Source organism: Diplotaxodon limnothrissa, linkage group LG16 (genome assembly GCF_057381915.1).
Source record: "Diplotaxodon limnothrissa isolate DT_005_m linkage group LG16, D_limnothrissa_male_GT1.1, whole genome shotgun sequence".
Lineage (NCBI taxonomy): Eukaryota > Metazoa > Chordata > Actinopteri > Cichliformes > Cichlidae > Diplotaxodon > Diplotaxodon limnothrissa.
The window spans coordinates 18,564,949-18,582,907 of NC_140611.1; the positions used below are offsets into that span (position 1 = coordinate 18,564,949).

The window sequence follows — 17,959 nt, forward strand, 5'->3', positions numbered from 1 at the left end:
CTGAAAATACTTTAACTGTGTGTTTTTATAAAAAAAAAAAATACATAACCATCAATTTTCTAACCAAGGTCATTACGTTTCTCCGGGAGTTATTTTTATGGGGCACTCGTGGGTAGAGCTACTTCTCTCAGCTTCTTTCCTGTCACTGGTGAAACGTGAGGTTTATTTAGAGTTATATAGGTCTTAAAAGACAGTTGAAAGACAGAACAATGACACAAAACCACCTGTCGGGAATGGAGGCGTCCGCCGTGTCTGTCTTGAAGCGAGCGGTGGAGCTGGACCAGAGCGAACGTTTCCAGGAGTCTCTCATCTGCTACCAGGAAGGCATCCAGCTGCTTATGGACGCGTTAAAAGGTCCTCCTTTAAAAATAAATAAATATTAATAATTACATATTTTAAACATTGCCCTGAATTACGCTGAACGTCTTTTTTTAAATGTTCTCTTTGTCCTGTGAGCAGCTGTAAAAGATGACTCAAAGAGAGGACACTACAGAGAGAAGATAAAGGGCTACATGGACAGAGCAGAGCAAATCAAAGTTCATGTGAATCAGATGAAGGAAGGTAATTTGCCAGTAATGGAGCAAAAAAGGGCAAAGTGGGCCGGGCAAAGATGAATTACCCTGATCGACTGAGCCTCTTGTTTGCAGTGGTTTTGACTGTTAGACCTGTAGCACCTGTGTGTAAATGAGAGGGAGACAGGTGTAACAGTGGAGCTCCAAGGGGCAGAGGTAGATGTAGCGACCCCGAAAGGGAGCAAGAAGTAGAACTTTGTGGTAATTTTGACACAAGCAAGAACTCAAATCAGGTGAACAAGGTGCTTCAGTGTTGCATATGACCAAATTAATAATTTGCACAATCTTACTGACCCTGTTGATTTGGGTTGCTGAAGCCCACTTTGCCCTGTAATCCAGCTCTAGCTGAATATTGACTGTGCGATCTTCTCAACAACCAAAATCTTGTTTATTGTTTTGTTATATCCCTTACATTTATGTATAAATCTAATTATGTCTAGTATCTCTTATAGGCAGGATCCTATTCCAGTGTAGGACTGTGCTGGTTAAGTTTTTAGATTTAGGGGGAAAATATATGGTAAGAGCCACAGCTAAAGAAGGGGGTTTTCAAAATTTGTGTTTCTCTTATCTTCCCTGATAGATGGGAAGTACCACGAGCAGATAAGAATATCAGAGGATGCTACTGGTTACAGCTATGAGGTTCTGTTCAAGCCATACATCAGCAGCGCTCTCACTGAAGTCTGGGTGGAGGACCCGTACATACGGCACACCCACCAAGTAAGAGTTTTGTCCTCATTAACTGGGGTTTTTATTCATTCCACTCTGTCATCAGTCTTTTATCAGGCTTTGTTCAGAGGTTGGAGCTTATCTTTAATGAGTTTATCCATTAATTTGATACCAATAGAATGATACTAGAGGACTAAGTCTGCAATACACGTATACATTTTCCGCCTTGGGTAGCAGGAGCAGCCGACAGGGGGGACATAATCTCTTTAACATGTCCTGGTCTGCGCCAGGGTCTCTCTGTGGCCAGAAAGCCTTCAACATTTAGATGGCTGAAAGATTTATTGATTAATAGAACTATCACAGATTAGTTGAAGTTAAACAAACAAATGTTATAAAAATCTGTCTGGTAGGTTATGAAAAGACTGCTAAGCTGACTTTAATTAAACTTTTTGTAGAGGTCGTGTATGGGAAAAGGAGGAACACATTCAGTTATGATGTGGATGATGTGTTTGATAAAAGCCTGAACGCATATACTGAAAATCTTTTTTTTTCTCTGATCATGTGTTGCAAGCTGCAAGCAAGCAGCTTTCTCCTTATTAGTTTGACTAGGACTTTATAATAAATAATTGTAATTTTATGTTTATGATTTAAAAATCAGCCCTAAACTGTACCAACCTTATATAATATGCCAAACAAAGCCCTCGCCTTTCCTCTCACAAACAGTTGTACAACTTCCTTCGGTTCTGTGAGATGCTGCTAAAAGCCCCCTGCAAGGTGAACAAGATCCACCTCCTCACGTCGCAGGATGAAGTGAGTTACTCACACAATAGAGCTGCATTTTAGTCAAAGCTGAGCAGCCACTGCTGTCTTCTCTGTTTAGTTTATACTGTCATTTCCCGTCCCGCAGGCTGATAGTGGCCAGCAGAGCGGCGCTCTGGCCGAGTTGAAAGAGAGTCTCAGCGCTCACGGAGTGACTCTAGACCTGCAGTACTCCTCCACTATCCATGACCGGGAGATCAGGTACACCTGCAGATTTTCCTCATTTACAGCAGCCACATACGTGCAGCATGAGGAAGTTCATCCTTGTGACATCTGATGTTCACTTCTACATTAACACTCCATTGCTCAAAATACGGTCTCTTTTATCCCAGTAAATTAAACCTGATTTTATTTTTAGGTTCGATAATGGTTGGATCATAAAAATTGGAAGAGGGTTGGATTACTTCAAGAGACCTAAAGTGAGACTACGCATTATATACTTATTAGTATTCATCTGTAAGTATGGAGTGGCTAAAGTGAACGAGATCTTTCTGTCGTTTGTCTCGCAGGGCCGATTCTCTGTTGGATACTGTGACTATGACCTCAGGCAGTGCCAGGAGACCACCGTAGACATTTTCCACACCAAACACACAAAAACTCTATGAGACTCACAAAGCTAAAATGATTATTTTTTTGCCAAGCCGTTTAATTTACTTACCTGCCTTCCAAACACAAGCAGATCTACAGTATTGTAGGATTTGCTTTAGCTTGCGGGTGTCTGGGGACTGACTTTTATAACAAGATGGGTTACTGTTTGATTTCTGCTGCACTGGAACGTCTTAAATTTCTGCTAACTGTACTGCCGCTGCTATTGGTGAATTTTTAAGTTCAGTTTTCAGTTCTTCAGTTTTCTATGATTTTTTTTCCGTTTTCTATGATATTTATGAAAAATATGGATATTTTTATCTTTTTTTTTTTTTTTTACTTCCACAGATTGTAATTCTACAGAGACCTTTTTGGGGGGAAATTAATTATTTCAAAACATTTTTTCTAGATTACTTTACACAATTAAAAATGTATTTTTGTTTAAATCAAATTTAAATTTAAAAATACAAAACCAAAACATATTTAAAACGCATTAATAGTAAAATGTGTTACAGGATTGCCAACTTTAGGCCCTTTTTAAATGAATTGCTTATGATGGGTAATTGGACCTCTAGGTAATGAAACATTAGGCCCTTTTCAGTTGACTGGAAATGTACCGTCCTGATTCTATTAGTAGATTAAAGAAACCAAACATGGCCCTGAATATCGTTTTGTACTGAAAAATGAATAAAATGTAACAGTTTTTAAACTATTTATAATACATAAATGCAGAATAAATATTAAAACTGACCAAAGTGTGCTGAAAGATTGTGAGATGCTTTCTTGTTTTCTACAGAATAAAAAAGTCCAAGACACAGATAAAATGAAAACAGTGACCAAGAGGACGAGAGTGGGTAGAGTTACACAGAAAGGTGCACTTACAGAAAGTGTTTATGGTAATCAGCTGGTTGTTTTCCAGGTTATTATAGGGTTAGGGTGGAGGATTACTCTAAAACCTAGAATTAAAACATTTTATTGAACTAAAAAACAAAAACTAGACTTGGAAAAAAATTAAACTAACTGAAAAGATTTTGTGAACTTGGAAAACTGACTAAAAAATGGTAAATGGCCTGTATTTGTTTAGCACTTTACTTAGTCCCTAAGGACCCCAAAGCGCTTTACACTACATTCAGTCATCCACACACTGGTGATGGCAAGCTACATTGTAGCCACAGCTGCCCTGGGGCGCACTGACAGAGGCGAGGCTGCCGGACACTGGCGCCACCGGGCCCTCTGACCACCACCAGTAGGCAACGGGTAGAAGTGTCTTGCCCAAGGACACAATGACCGAGACTGTCGGAGCCAGGGCTCGAACCGGCAACCTTCTGATTACAAGACGAACTGCCAACTCCTGATTGGTCAAATTTTATCGTAGCTTGTCTGATGAAGCGTTGATAGACAAGACTGAGTCCTCTGATTCAACTAAACATTTGCCAACAATAAAAATCTGACTTAAAAAAAAAAAGAAGAGCAGATGCAGGTCAGTGCAGATCAGACCTTGTCATAGTCTCCACACAGTCAGATTATATCCATCAAAAACCACTCATTCACTTATACACACTGTATTTGATTCAGACATAGGTCTTTACATCTGTAACAAGTTCACAAACATTGCAAATCCCATTCTGACTCTTATTACAACAAAGTCTAAGCTTAAGGCACATTCACCACCTGCTTCATAGCTTTCATACATATTACACTGATCAGCAGATTGAGCAGTCATGGAGCACTGAACTCATGATTCCTTAAAAACCTACATATTTCCACAATTATTGAATTCTGGATAAGGTTATTAACACTTACAATTACCGGAGATGTACATGTTTAATATCTTTGACTGATTTTTATGTCCCAAAGCTATATTGTAGCCATAGCTTCTTCTGTTTCTGCTGGCTCTGTATTGGTGCAACATTTCATGCATGTAAGACACTGATGTCTAGTTAACGATTACCATCAAACTCTTATCTGAATCCAGAATCCCAAACTAAATACAGATAAGCTGCAGGGGAAAGCTTGTTCAGTGGTTTCAGATATCGGCCAATTGTTCTTGGGTGAATCAATGGAAACATCTTGCCAAAAAAAAGTCGTCTATAAAAGTGAAAAAATGAAAAACCCCAAAGAAAATTCCCTCACATTTTTTTCACATTTGCTAGAATGAATGGTAACCCTCGTGACTTCAAACAGCGCTGTGATCGGATTATCTATCGGCCTTAATCTCGATATGCACAGCCCTCATCTGGCCTGTGAGAGGAAGAAATTATAATCCATCGCAACACCACATGAATCAGAGACTGCCATATACTGCTAAAAATCAGTACCTTTGCTTTCTTTCTGTCAGGGGGACAAATGCTGTGATGACAAAAGCAGAAAGTGCAATAAACGTGTATGATGCTTTATTATCTACAAACAGCCTCCCTATGATAGCAGATATTAGCCATAATCACATTACATCCCTATTATAAGATAAAAATAAGCCTGTGTGTGTATTCTCCTTTATGTGTAGATTATGGACAATAAATCTATGAATGAGGGAATTAAATAAAACCACATCCCAGACTGTTATGTCACTGTGGGCTCTTATCACGGTGCATGTGTCCCGTTGGATGTAATCCAGATGTTACCCAGCTGGATGTGGGTTCTGGTGGGAGAGACGAGGATTTATCTGTAAGGAGACTCATTGGAGATGCTGCTCAGCCAAGCTTCCAGACACATGGATGCAGATGCAAGCGTTCGCATGCCAATTCCTGCAGGCCCTCCCTCTCGCCGATTGTAGCCCAGTGGCCTAGATTAGCTCTCCCATCTCCCAGTACTGTCCTGTGTGAACGCGCAGGAAGTAGGACTCGCAGGAACAATGTGTCATCTCGTTGCTGCGAAACAAGGCGTCGTCTCACAAATCGTGAAAAATGTGTGTGGGAGTTATAGAGGAGCAAAGGTCCCAGGCGAACATTTCAAAGACCGCACCTTCAGGACTGTGGCCAAACAGTCTTGGGTGAAAATGATGTGACGTGCTGGGAGGTGGCTGATTCCTGTTTGTTTTTATTTATTTATTTCATTTCTGAACGCTCACAGCACACCCATAGCCTCCGCTCTTTGATCATCGGAAGGGCGTGAGCGAGCCTGTGCAATATGTAAACAGCTCTATGAGCCATAATTCCTATATTCATGTCCTCTTTCCAGCTGGAGCTTTATTTTTTATTTTTTTACCCTCTACTCTCATTTCTGGGTCTAAAATCAGGTTAACGTTTTATAAGGAGCTTAGCACAGAGGGCCACAGTGTGCCACTAATGTAATAGAGTATCTCTCTCGCTCTCTTTCTCTCACTCTCTCTCTCTCACACACACACATTCTCATCTGTCCTCTTTTCTCTTGTGCATTTGCTCACCCTGTCAGGAAGTGACCTTCTCTCTCTCTCTCTCTCTCCCTTTCTTTCTTTTCTCCCAGCCTGTTTTTTTTCCCACCTCCCTCACTCCCTTCCCTCGGTATCTCCCTCCGTCTGCAGATGTGGTATGTCTGAGGTTTAATCATTAAGGCAGGGACACAGCTGATACAAGACCGCTCCGTGAAGAGAGGAGGACGATCAGGAGGGACAAGTTGAGGTGCTTGGTTTTAGATTTTTGGTAAGTTCAGCCGTTGTTTTCTTTTTTTTTCTTCCTCCTTCCCCATCGTGCGTGTGTGTTTTCCCCCAGGGAATGTCACCTGGTGGAGAAATGTTGCAGCGTTGTGGATCATTACGGCGTTGTGAAATCTTACAAGAATCTCTCTGCAATGTCAATAATCCACCGGATTATCCTCTGTTTCTCTGGGAGCTATAGTTCAGCTCAGTGAACGGTGAAACCGCAGGGAGCACTTCACTGCGGAGAGGAAATCAAGTCTGAGGTTTACATACTGTTTAAATCGATTTGCTTAAACTGATCGCAACTGTTTTGAGGATCGAGTGAAAAGGGTGTAATCGGTGACATGAGAGGTGCAGTGTGGACTTTGCTTGTTTGTCCATAACCTGGCACATCTTGTCTTATCAGGCAGTTATACAGCCTCATGCTCTGTTGACAACAGTTCCTTAGATACACCAGCACCCTGCAAAAGGTGGGATATACTAATGTCAGGCCGGTCTTCATGAAAAAAATTGGAACTGACTTTAGCATAGAGTAGCACGCCAACTCAGTAAGATGGTAAAGCAGTGAAGGAAGATTTTAGCTTTTGCTTTGTTCATCATATGTGCTGTACAGTGCAATGCCATGCTTCAAATCCACGTTCTTGCTACTCTGCAGTACCTGGGGTGTTTTTTCTTGGCAATGCCACATGTAACATCGATTAAGACGTTGTTCATCTTGACAACAGACTGTCCTCACCCAGCCCTCCCAACTGATAATGAACAGTAATAAACCTTTGAACCTCGAGTCCATGTTTACTCCTGCAAAGACAACAAGCGAAGTGTTTTCCACTGAACACTTAACTGTCATCTGCTCTACACTTTTTTTTTCTTTTAGGGATCAGACCGATGGAGTCTTTCTCGGGAGACGCAGAAGAAAGCGCAGAGGACGTCGCAGGTGAGGTGATCTGTCTCGTAGTTTAACCTGAGAGTGCTAACACATCGTCATGAAGTGAAATATGAAAGAGATGCTCATTGATAGAACGTCTCGAAAACAGAAAATAGAGAGTGTGTGAGAGCACGTGAGTTCTCCTTGTTCACGTGCGCGTGAAATGCTGTGACCTGGATCTGTCTCGGTCTCAATCTCTGTTAGGACGTAAAAGATCCAAGATCAAGGATCTGAAAACTCGTCTCTTTGGGAAAAGTAAGAGAGCAGGCGGAGAAGGAAATACCAAACTCAGCCAGTCAGCCAGTGACATCACTGCAGGAAAAGATCTCGGATCAGAAGAAGATTTGGTGTGAGTGTTTACGTGACACGACGCCTTTCGAAAAATTCTCTTTCAGGTTCACTTACTTGTCCTTACTTTGACTCGTCCTTCTTCTGGCTCCACTTAGATGCGCACAGGCCATCATGGGATCGCGGGCACTGTCCCACGACAGCATCTTTCTGGATGACCTGGTCATGACAGAGCCTGAACCCACCAGGGTCTTATCTCAGGAGAACGTTCACAGCAAAATCAAAGCTCTCCAGGTACGGCACTTCTTTATTTTAGGCCTGTTGTTTAAACTTATGGTAACAGTGACTCTATTAAAATCCTCATGCTGCGCTCTGTCATCACAGATGACGCTTCAGCAGCAGAAAATGCATTTGGGCCCACCTCCTATGGTCCTGCCAATGAGACGTCCACCAGATCTGAGCAGCCAGGAGTCACTTCCTCACAGTCCTCCTCATGATTCAGGAGAAGACAATACATCTCAGGAAACCCTTACAAAGGTGCATAATCCTGCTGATTAGATGATGCGTGGATTCAAAAGCAGGATTTGCATTTGTTTAAATTTAACAAGCAAGCATAAAGTGTTCTGATCATATGTTTTTATTCTCAGCATATCCCATAAAAAAAGGCCAGCGCTGTACCCCCATTTTTTCCTATTATAGTTATAACTGAAAAAAGTGGGGTTATAAATACCTATATAGCATCATTTAAGAAAACAGTATATAGCAATCCCTAAAACAGCTGGTCGCTGTAAAACGTTTTATTTAAGCAGGAGAAAGTGGTGCATATGTTGGGGACTATTTTAAGACGCAGATTAATGCACCGTAAATCCTGAGGATTTGACTCGTCCTTCTACACCGTGTACGTGGGATTGACTGGACAGAAACTTCAAGAGAGGAATCTGTCATCTGAAATGCTGTTTCCAAAAGTCGAATCAGTGATGGAGCCAGAGGGTTCTTATGTAAGGTGCACTGTTAAACTGTGTCCCTGCAAGCCTGGCCCCTCTTTGGCTCCACTCCATATAGAATATCAGATAGGTAATAGAGGTTATCAACAACCTGTTAGGTGAGGCTGTGTGCAGACAGGAATAGGACCCAAGGTGCAGACTCCGGAGACAGTCGTGAACTCAAAAAGGCTTTAATTAGGTACTCAAAAATATAACATAACTAAAAAACTCAAAACAAACTTAAACTGGAGGAATGACAGAACACACAGCTAGGAAAACGGTAGATCGCGACACGGACACAGAGAAACACAGGGCTTAAATACACAGAGGGAGCAATCAGGGAATGGGTAACAGGAGGGAAACACAGCTGGGGCAAATCAGGCCTAACGAGACAAGGGGAAGCAAAACCAGACACATTAACATCAGACATGGACTTTCAAAGTAAAACAGGAAACACATAACACAGACTGAACAAAGACACAGACTCGCACGCACTGCAACAGAGGGAACAGAGACGTGGGACCAGGGCAGACACAGACACTGACTGGACATGGGGATATAGCCACTAAGGACACACAGAGACGCGAACTAGACAAGGGGATACAGCTGACAGGGGAGACAGAGCAGCTAGAGAAGACAGAGACATAAACTATAAGACAGAACTCAAAGAAACCAAAGACTAGAAAGTATAAATAATATAATAAACTCAAAACCCCTGGGTCAACGACCCAGGCATCCTAACACAACCATGTGTGATACATTGACATAATAATCCAAAACACTGTATTTTGTAGTTCTTTCTCTTAGCCCATTGTTTGCAGGATTGTACAGCGATTTTGTTGGCCTTTTTTTCTTTGCAGGCGATATCTCAGCCAACATCTCGCACTCTCTCACCCATCCCCAAACCTGCACCTATCAAATCTCTTCCCTCGACTCCATCCCATGCTTTTCCTCTTTCCGTCCCCTCTGTTTCTCCTTCTGCTGCTGAGGTCCCGTCGGATTTTAGAACACCGGCTCAGTTCACTTCCCGATTAGACACTTCTGCCGCACGCCACCGAATGTCTATCAAACCCAGAAACCAGAGGGCCAGCACTAAGATGAAAGCTGCCGCGGTAAGTTGCTGTAGTTATTTCTCTCTCTTGTATGCTCTTTGTATAAGCAAATAGTGCACCGCCACTTCACTTTCCTGCCCTTCATATCTCTCGCTCTTTTTTTATTTATCTTCAGACTGTCTCTCAGTCTCATTTAGACACCATGAACAACATTGACCGACCCGAGCCTGTCAAAGAACTAAAACACCATCTTGGTGCTCAAGAAGAAGTAACAGTGGAAACAAAAGAAGAAGAAAAAGTTGCTGTTCCCATTGTACATCAGCGTCTTCCTTCAAAATGTGCAGAAATGGCACCGGTCACATCAGAGGCGGTACCCAAACCAACAAGTCAAAGTTTCTCCAAACAGGACTACGTTCTTCCTGAGACTGTAGCCTCCCAAGTACCTCGAGTTAAACCTCGCAGACGTGTGGGTTCAGCATCTGGTGAACGTCCACACTCGTCCTTCATAGAGTCAGGACTGAAGGAACAAAGACAAGGGGATTTGGAGAAGCAACTAATGCCTCATGATGATAATGCCTCAGGAATGGCATTCAGGTGTTCCTCTGCTAGCCAGGAGGTTCAAGGTGATAGCGAACCCACAAGAGGAATTAAACGATATGCCCAAGGATCTGGCTCTTTCCACTTTTCTGTCACTGCATCGAAAAACAGAGATGGAGAAAGACCCCGATCGGGCAGTTTTTTGGGAGTTTTGGAACAAGCTGAAGCCAGGAACAGGATCAGTAGGGAAATGGAGGAGAAAAACAGGGAAAAGGAGGAAGTTAAAGAGCCAAGAGAGCATCCTTTTGCTTTAGGAAGGTTTCGTCAAGAAGGCGCACCACCTAAAACCTCAGCTGTTCCCTGGGACAGGAGTGACAGCTTCAAAAAGGTGGAATCAGTGACAGCATATAAAGATGCACCTGCAGACACAGGCGCTGCTGAGGCGGAGGAGATCGAGAGCAGCCAGGAAGAGGTGGAAGAGGCGGTGGAAGCAAAGGAGCCCCAGGAGGAACAAGGAAAAACAGCTTTCGGTGTCAAACTGCGCTCCACATCTCATTCACTTCGATTTCGGCTTGATACATCTTCTAACAGGCATTCAAAGTCAGCACTGGGTGAGGACCAAGGTGACCAAAAATGCCAAGAAATAAGTGAAAAAAAGTTGCAAGAAAATGCGTCTTGGATGCCATCCTCCTCTGGAGAGGTCAGACCAGCTGGTGAGTCTTTCAGAGCTCCTAACATTGCCATGTAGAAGGTTTGAAAGTACTTAAAATAGTTTTTAAAAATGTCTTGCAAATTCAGAAAAATCCAGCTAAGTAAATTAGAACTAAAAGGAAAAAGCTAAAGAATTTAGGCAAAATGTGTAAAGTAAAAATAAAATAAAATAAAATAAAATGAAGACTAGATTGAAATAAATATGTAATAATATAGCATAACGCTGACATAATGTCAAAATATCACACTGGAATCACACTGATTATAGAAGCTGATGTTTAATTTGGAGATCTGCTTTAAATTTACACTGATAGTGAAGCAGCGTCTCACAGCCATTATCTCTTTGATTACAGAGTTAATATTACACAGATGTGCACCGTTGTTGCTGTTTAACATGGTAAATAATCACTCTAGGAAGATAAGATTTTTACTGATCACAGGGGAACTTTGTACTCATTAAGATACCACCCGGGCAAACTTTAACGGTAACAGTGCTGCCGAGCGTATCTAACAGATTTGTGTGTCTCCCTTAGATCAAACCCCATCTGGCTTCTCTCCTCCAGTCAAACATAATGCTCCATTTGCCAGCGAAACGTCCGACGTTCAGACGACGCCTGCAAACCTAAAAGAAGCAGAAGCTACACCCCGGGAGCCTCAACCTGCCCCGCAGGCGACCTCATCTGAGGTGTCCTGGATGGCTCTGGCCATGGAAAAAACCAAGAGCCTTCAACAGCTTTTCATTAGTAGATTCCCCAGAGATTTTGCAGGAAATTTACAGGCAAACATGCAATCTTCAGCACGACCGCAGGCACAAGCGCAGCCCACAAATCCAACAGAGACTTTTACACAAGTACGGACACAGACTGTGCAAGCTGCAAAGCAGCCATCGGCAGAAACGAATCAAAGCAGAAGCCAAGCACAGACTGTCAAAACATCACCAGGATTTCTGCAACAGAAGGCATCTCCTGTGCTGTCCAATGCCTCCAGAGATCCACAAATGTCAAAACACACCAGTGAAGACCAGATGAACACAACTAAGTCTGCCTCACATTCAGTGGTAACCACCAATCCGTGGACAACCCATTCTCCTTTGCGCTCCCCTTCACAAACAGACACCTCGTTTCAGTTTGCACAAGGCAGCGCCACACAGTCTCTTGCGCAGTCTTACCTTTCCTCAGGCCAGCAGCAATCCTCCTGGAGCAATCGAGGTCTCCAGTCTGCCCAGCAGCTCAAGCCCACACCTTCAGCGCAGACTTCAGCTCCTGCAGCCTCGTCAGCTGTTGGTTCTGCTTCAGCTTTTGCCTCAGGAAGAGGGGAGAGAGAAGCCAGTGAGCAAAAAGAGGCTCCGCCACTCACAAGCCGAAGAGCATTTTGGTCTGGTTCTGTAAGCGAGAAGGCTGCTTTTTTAGAGAGACGGGGAGAGTGGACCACACCACCTGGACCCAAGGGGGTTTGTGGTACTTCTTTATAACTATCTTTCATATCATTTGCCATCCTCACAGTGCTGCCTGACCTCCCCTTGCTGTCTGTGGCAGTCAGATCAATGCCCATTTGAAAATATAAATGTTTAAAAAATCTCTAAGTCTCTATTTGGCAACTATAACAGTAGCCTAGCATGTGTCCGTCATTCATTTGGTGTCCTGGTGGCTACCAACATATTGTTTTATTGCAATGGAACTGATGATTTTGACTGGGTTTATTAGCAGGTTAAATTTATGATTGTTTCTGGACTTTTTATGGCACTTTCTCACGGTGGTTGAAATGCAGGCCATGAACAGATAATAGGGATTTTTTGAACTGACAAGATTGTCCTGAATGTGTGTTCTTAGGTGGAATTGAGGAAAACGCATACAGACATGCAGGGATCAGGTGAATCCCCTACCTTGGCAAAAAACGCACCTGTGATCAAAGATACAGATGAAAGACAAGCAGTAAACCTTGCAGGTGTGTTTGCTCAGAGTGATAATAAATCATTGCTGTACAAACACCTTTTTAATATTCTTAATGAACCCATTTGACCTAGATTTTTTCTGCGTTTCGTTTTTTAGAGTTAAGCCCCACCAACGTTGCAGAAAGGTCGCGTGAGGACAGATGGTCACGGAAAAATGCAGCGTCTTCTTCATCACCGTCATCATCACCCACACTGCCCTCAGTGCTGCAATCCATGTCTGACAGCGGTCAGCCGTCCTGGATGGAATTGGCCAAGAGGAAGTCAATGGCCTGGAGTGATAAGACCATGGACTAAGAAGGACACGAGTCGATGAAGAGCCCATCATAAAGACTAAAACCGCTTCTGTCAGACAGCCGGTTGTTTGATGCCGTTTTAATTTGGATTTAAGTGTTAATGTTTAATTACGGAAGAGGATTAGGGCTACTGGAAAAAAGAAAGTGGGCACGTCTTTTTTTCTTCTTTTCCAGAATTCTGAGGAAAAAGTCAGAATTCTGACCGTAAAGTAACAATTTTGAGGTAAAAGAATTTTGAGTAAAAAGTCAGAATTCTCACATTAAGGTCAGAATTCTGACTTTTGCCCACTTTTTTTTCCCGGTGGCCCTAATCCTCCTATTTAATTGAGAGTGAGGGAAGCAGAATATCTTCTGAAAGTTCATCATGATCGCTGTTATTCAGTTAAGGACGAATATTTCATGTGATTGAGCATTTCACAGCTCTTAAAAGTTTATGTTAAATAATAAATTTGTAAGGACGAGTTTGTTGTTGTCATTGAATGACTTAAACTTCAAGTAAAACGAAATGGTCAAATTACATCGCAGTATAGTCATTCACTTGGTATCACCTGAATATCTCCTGAAATTGTCCATCAAACTGCTAAAAATAAACTTCTTATAACACACAGTATGTGGAGAGCGACAGTCAACGCTGAAAAATGTCCCGAGCTACCTGTTAGATTAACCTCTTGTCTGCCGGTGTTTCCTGGACGTTTACTTCTTCACTAACTTAGTCCACAGCCCCACCTGCAGGCCAGATCTGAGACCTTGTACTAAGCTCTACAGCATTACAGCAAACATGGATTCAAAAATGGTATTTTTTATTAAAAAGTCTGAAATCAACAGGTACCTTATTTTCACACTTTAAAAAAGATGGGTGTGATTTAAAAGTAATAAAAAATAAAAAGTCAATTAAAGCTGACATTTTCAGGACCTCTCATGGCCTTACACTGTTAACATGACTTATAATAACCCCGTACCATTGTTAATAATTCATGTTAGCCCATGCTACACCCACACAGGTGAGTCATCTCCTGGGACTATGTGGGTGACGTCGCTGTCAGCCTTGTTTGTGCATCAGATTCTCAGTGTGAACATTTAGACTTCCTAATGTCTGCTAGATAAATGAGGCTAGATTTGTGAGTTCATAAGTTTTAATGTATAAAACAACTTTTGAATTTTTTTTCAATTAGGCAGTTTATACTTTCAATCCTTTTTACAGCCATATATTTTGTAATAATTGCAGCGTCAAATAATAAGAACAAGTACAGGACTTCTCTTTGACATCAGGAGACTGCAGAGTATGAAAAAGGTTATCTGATGTCACAGTTTTTACACTGGGATGTAACCCATAATGCACTGGGCTCCCAGGAGACAGCAGCTCAGCTGTGAAATTAGTGTTGTCTGGGGAAACGCAGAGTAACACATTTTTTTTTAATGAGCTTTACATTCTGAAATATTTAGCACACAGACTGGCCTTAAGTATAACTCTGTCACGACAATACATTTTCTGAATTTAAGGTTAAACAATTTAAAGGAAATTATTATTAGGGAGGGAATAACAAACCCGACTGATGCTGATACAATCTTGTAGTTAAAGTGGGAGATGAAAAAGAAGCCAACAAGTATTGTTAGCTATAGGTTATAAATACTCTACTCCAAAATCGTGTGCACCTGGTTGTCAGACAATCATGCCGGTATTTTCAGCTTTAATGGAGAATCTATAGTGGAAAAAAAGAATCCGCTCTACCTGGATTTGATTTTCATCCCCACATGGCTCTGTTATCTGGCTGCCACATAACGCCTCTGGAGAAGCCATTTCTTTTTCTACAGGACTCAGCTATGTTTGCTGGCACAAAACAGTTTTCTTTGCGTCACACAAACCCAGTCAGGTTGCGTGTTCTTCCAGGTAAGTTTTGCAAAAGTTCTGTTCCCAGTCATCAGTCATGTGTCCTCTGTGTGGCACCTGAATATCATCATAATTATAAAACTCACTGCCAAGGTAATCACAACCTTAACCATCCTGCAGCCCAGGCACTCACAATACAACTGACTCACTCACGTCAGTCTGCTATTCAGTTCTGCACCATGCCAGCCACCCACAACAACAACACAACTCACCTGTGCATTAGACTCCAGATAATTATAGGACATTAACTGATGTAACAACAGTTCACTGTCACTTGTTAGCAGAAGAGCAGATTGAAAGAGTAAAAAAAGTAAGAACTTCAGAACATGAAGTCAGACTTCCACGTTTGAAGGAATGAACTTTAAATGATTCTTTTCTCTTTGCATTACTTGGATTCAGACCTCCTATAGGTCCACTCTAAATGCTGAATATAGTTACTTGTTTTAATATTAGAGTACAGCTTCTGTCTTTAACACCAAGTGAAGTCACCAGCAAAAGAGCACATGTTCTTTAGCAAAGATTAAACAAAGACAAGGTTAAATAAAACCTGATGTAACGTCATTGGTCTTCACTTCTATTGTGAGTTAAAGAGTGTTTGTGTCTTATTTACTGTGAAGTAACCGGGACATCCAGAGCCAGTTTGGCTCCCTCACTCGTTTTTTCCCAGGGTGAATGTAGCTGTTGATTATAATGTGGATTTGGGGTCCTGTGGGTTAATAAAATTATGACAAATGACACATCCAGGAAACCTTCTTTTACACAGTCATTGTCTCAGCCATGTGTATAAAGAGTAATATCACTCCTAGCTATAGTTTGACAAAATCAATATCTTTGAATTAGAGAGACGGTGCCATGTTTGTTTATTACTAGAGATGGCACGATACCACCTTTTTATGTCCGATACCGATATCATAAATTTGAATATTGTCCGATACCGATATGAATCCGATATAGTGTGTTTTTTAATTAAAACTGTTTTTTTAATATCTTGCTGCATTTTGTATAAGTTCAGATTCAAGTTTTAAAAAAACAAACAAACACTAAAGCTATTCTGTTATACCTGTATGCAAAAAATACACTGCACCCAAAATATTTCATAGTTCAGCAATACTGATCAATCTAATAAACTTAAACCTACTCCATCCTCCCTATTCTGGTATTTTAAAGAATAAGCAACCTAATTAATAGGGTTGCAAACTCCCACTAAAAAAAAATAAAAAATAGGGAACCACCCTCCACCTCATGATGCTTAATCGACGTAATCAACATTAATTTGATGCAGTGTGGAAAAAAATGCACAGAAAGCCATTATTTTTCAAGAATAATTAAATAGATTCAACATCTTTCTTCAACAGAATTGCAGACTGCACAGATGGTACCTTCCCAAAGGAAAAAGTACTATAGCTTACTAGTGTATATTAGGCTTAATAGTTACTATATACAGTAATGGACTTCTATACATTTTACATCATATTAAAACTTTGGGTGTAAGATTCAGATAATTAATTATTAAAAACTAGACATTTTAAATGAGAATAAGAAAGAAGAGTATGTCTTTGTGCCCCCCCCCCCCCCCCTTTCCCTGTAAATGCCCTATCGGCCCCCCTTGGCTAAACTTTGCTAGATCCGCCCCTGCACACTTACCAGCCGTCAGCTACGTAGAAAAAGATCCTGGTGTAGAAAGTAATATTAAATAAATTCTAACAACAGCTTATCAAGCTTAAACGTGCTGCTGTTGTTCAGCCGCTGGTTTCCTCTTTCTGGCGCGAAGTGGGCAATAAACAAACAAGAGAGACGGACTCGCGACAGAAAAGCCGATCAGCTGATCATTGATCAGTTTCACGATTGAAGTAGCAGCAGGAGAGGGAGGGGGAGAGAGAGCCAGTCGCTCCATATATCGGTTGTTAAGCTTAACGCTGGAATGCTTTACAAACATTCAGAGATGAACTTACACACTTGCTTTACTTCTCTCTGGGATAACTTCCTCAGAGATGAAATGCTGGTTTGGTAGCGAGGCTACAAATACACACAGCCGCTCTATCACATGAGCACACTGCTCCGACGTGCTACGGTTATGAGCCGAGTTGCGCCATGTCGCAAGTTTTGTGAGGTGCTTTTTTGATATTTAATGGATCGGATTACATTTTTTATTTCTCTCCGATATCCGATCCAGTAATTTAGTTTATCTGACCAATACCGATACTTAATATCGAATCGGTACATCTCTATTTATTACTGTTTAATTCTTGATGAATACATTCATATTCCTTTTTTTCCCTTTTAACAATTCAAAAACTGAACATTAGCCACCTTTGTAGATCCAAAGCACCTGGCATTTCTTCAGCTTTGCGGAGACTGTGGTGGTAAAGTGGGCCATCTAAAAATCTGAAGGTTTGTGGTTTGATCCCTGGCTCCTCCTATCTGCATGCTGAAGTATCCTCTGGGAAAATACTGAACCCCGAATTGCCCCCGATGCATCCATCAGAGTGCGAGTGCAAATGTTAGACAAGGGTTAGGAAAAACCTGCTTGTAGGAATCTGTGTGTGATTGGGTGAATGAGGGTTGCAGTGCTCAGTCACTGTAAATAGGTGCTATATCCGGCCATTCATCAGATGTACTAAAAACTTGAATTACTTTCCTCCTACATGGTTTAATATTTTACTCTCTTTTCTCAGGCAGTTCGATTGTGCTGTTGTAATGATTAATGTGACTAAAACATTGCCACTGCAAACTATACTAGTTCATAATGCAAACTGATATGTGACTTTAGTATTCCAAATGTCCACGTAATCCACTCATCCCTGAGGTAATGGGCTACTACAACAGGACTAATGAAATAAAATCCACGTCATGCAGGCAGTATTGTAAAGATTTTATTAAAAACACATACTTTACAACAAAGCTTACATCTCTATTAAAAAAAATCCAGTCACAATTATATTTTGGTGTGGGTGCATCCAGATATAAAAAACAGTCCATCTTCCCGCAAATGTAGTTTCCATTGCTACCGTTACTGCTTTATCCACGTACAATGGATAAAAAAAAAAAATATATATATATATATATAAAAACAATT

General features: G+C 41.4%; 2 protein-coding genes across 2 annotated transcripts; both read left to right on the top strand.

Moving 5' to 3' along the window:
- The first annotated feature begins 124 nt into the window (after nucleotides 1-124).
- On the top strand, nucleotides 125-2,857 carry mitd1 (MIT, microtubule interacting and transport, domain containing 1). Its single transcript, XM_085374630.1, has 7 exons — nucleotides 125-354; nucleotides 460-561; nucleotides 1,153-1,289; nucleotides 1,962-2,048; nucleotides 2,146-2,258; nucleotides 2,416-2,476; nucleotides 2,567-2,857. The coding sequence occupies exons 1-7, from the start codon at nucleotides 210-212 to the stop codon at nucleotides 2,660-2,662; spliced, it is 741 nt and encodes a 246-aa protein (XP_085230756.1). The 5' UTR covers nucleotides 125-209; the 3' UTR covers nucleotides 2,663-2,857.
- A 3,271-nt stretch (nucleotides 2,858-6,128) lies between these two features.
- On the top strand, nucleotides 6,129-13,190 carry cracdla (cracd like a). The gene is made up of 10 exons (XM_085374577.1): nucleotides 6,129-6,259; nucleotides 7,130-7,189; nucleotides 7,385-7,529; nucleotides 7,627-7,762; nucleotides 7,853-8,005; nucleotides 9,312-9,563; nucleotides 9,679-10,753; nucleotides 11,285-12,201; nucleotides 12,581-12,695; nucleotides 12,800-13,190. Exons 2-10 carry the CDS (start codon nucleotides 7,141-7,143, stop codon nucleotides 12,994-12,996), a joined length of 3,039 nt encoding a protein of 1,012 aa, XP_085230703.1. The 5' UTR covers nucleotides 6,129-6,259; nucleotides 7,130-7,140; the 3' UTR covers nucleotides 12,997-13,190.
- The last annotated feature ends 4,769 nt before the right edge of the window (nucleotides 13,191-17,959 follow it).

Coding starts and splice junctions, on each gene's coding strand:
- cracdla (XM_085374577.1), top strand. CDS start 7,141: ATGGAGTCTTTCTCGGGAGACGCAGAAGAAAGCGCAGAGGACGTCGCA. Junction 7,530..7,626: donor GGATCAGAAGAAGATTTGGT/GTGAGTGTTTAC, acceptor GGCTCCACTTAG/ATGCGCACAGGCCATCATGG. Junction 12,696..12,799: donor ACAAGCAGTAAACCTTGCAG/GTGTGTTTGCTC, acceptor TTCGTTTTTTAG/AGTTAAGCCCCACCAACGTT.
- mitd1 (XM_085374630.1), top strand. CDS start 210: ATGACACAAAACCACCTGTCGGGAATGGAGGCGTCCGCCGTGTCTGTC. Junction 562..1,152: donor TGTGAATCAGATGAAGGAAG/GTAATTTGCCAG, acceptor CTTCCCTGATAG/ATGGGAAGTACCACGAGCAG. Junction 1,290..1,961: donor ACATACGGCACACCCACCAA/GTAAGAGTTTTG, acceptor TCTCACAAACAG/TTGTACAACTTCCTTCGGTT.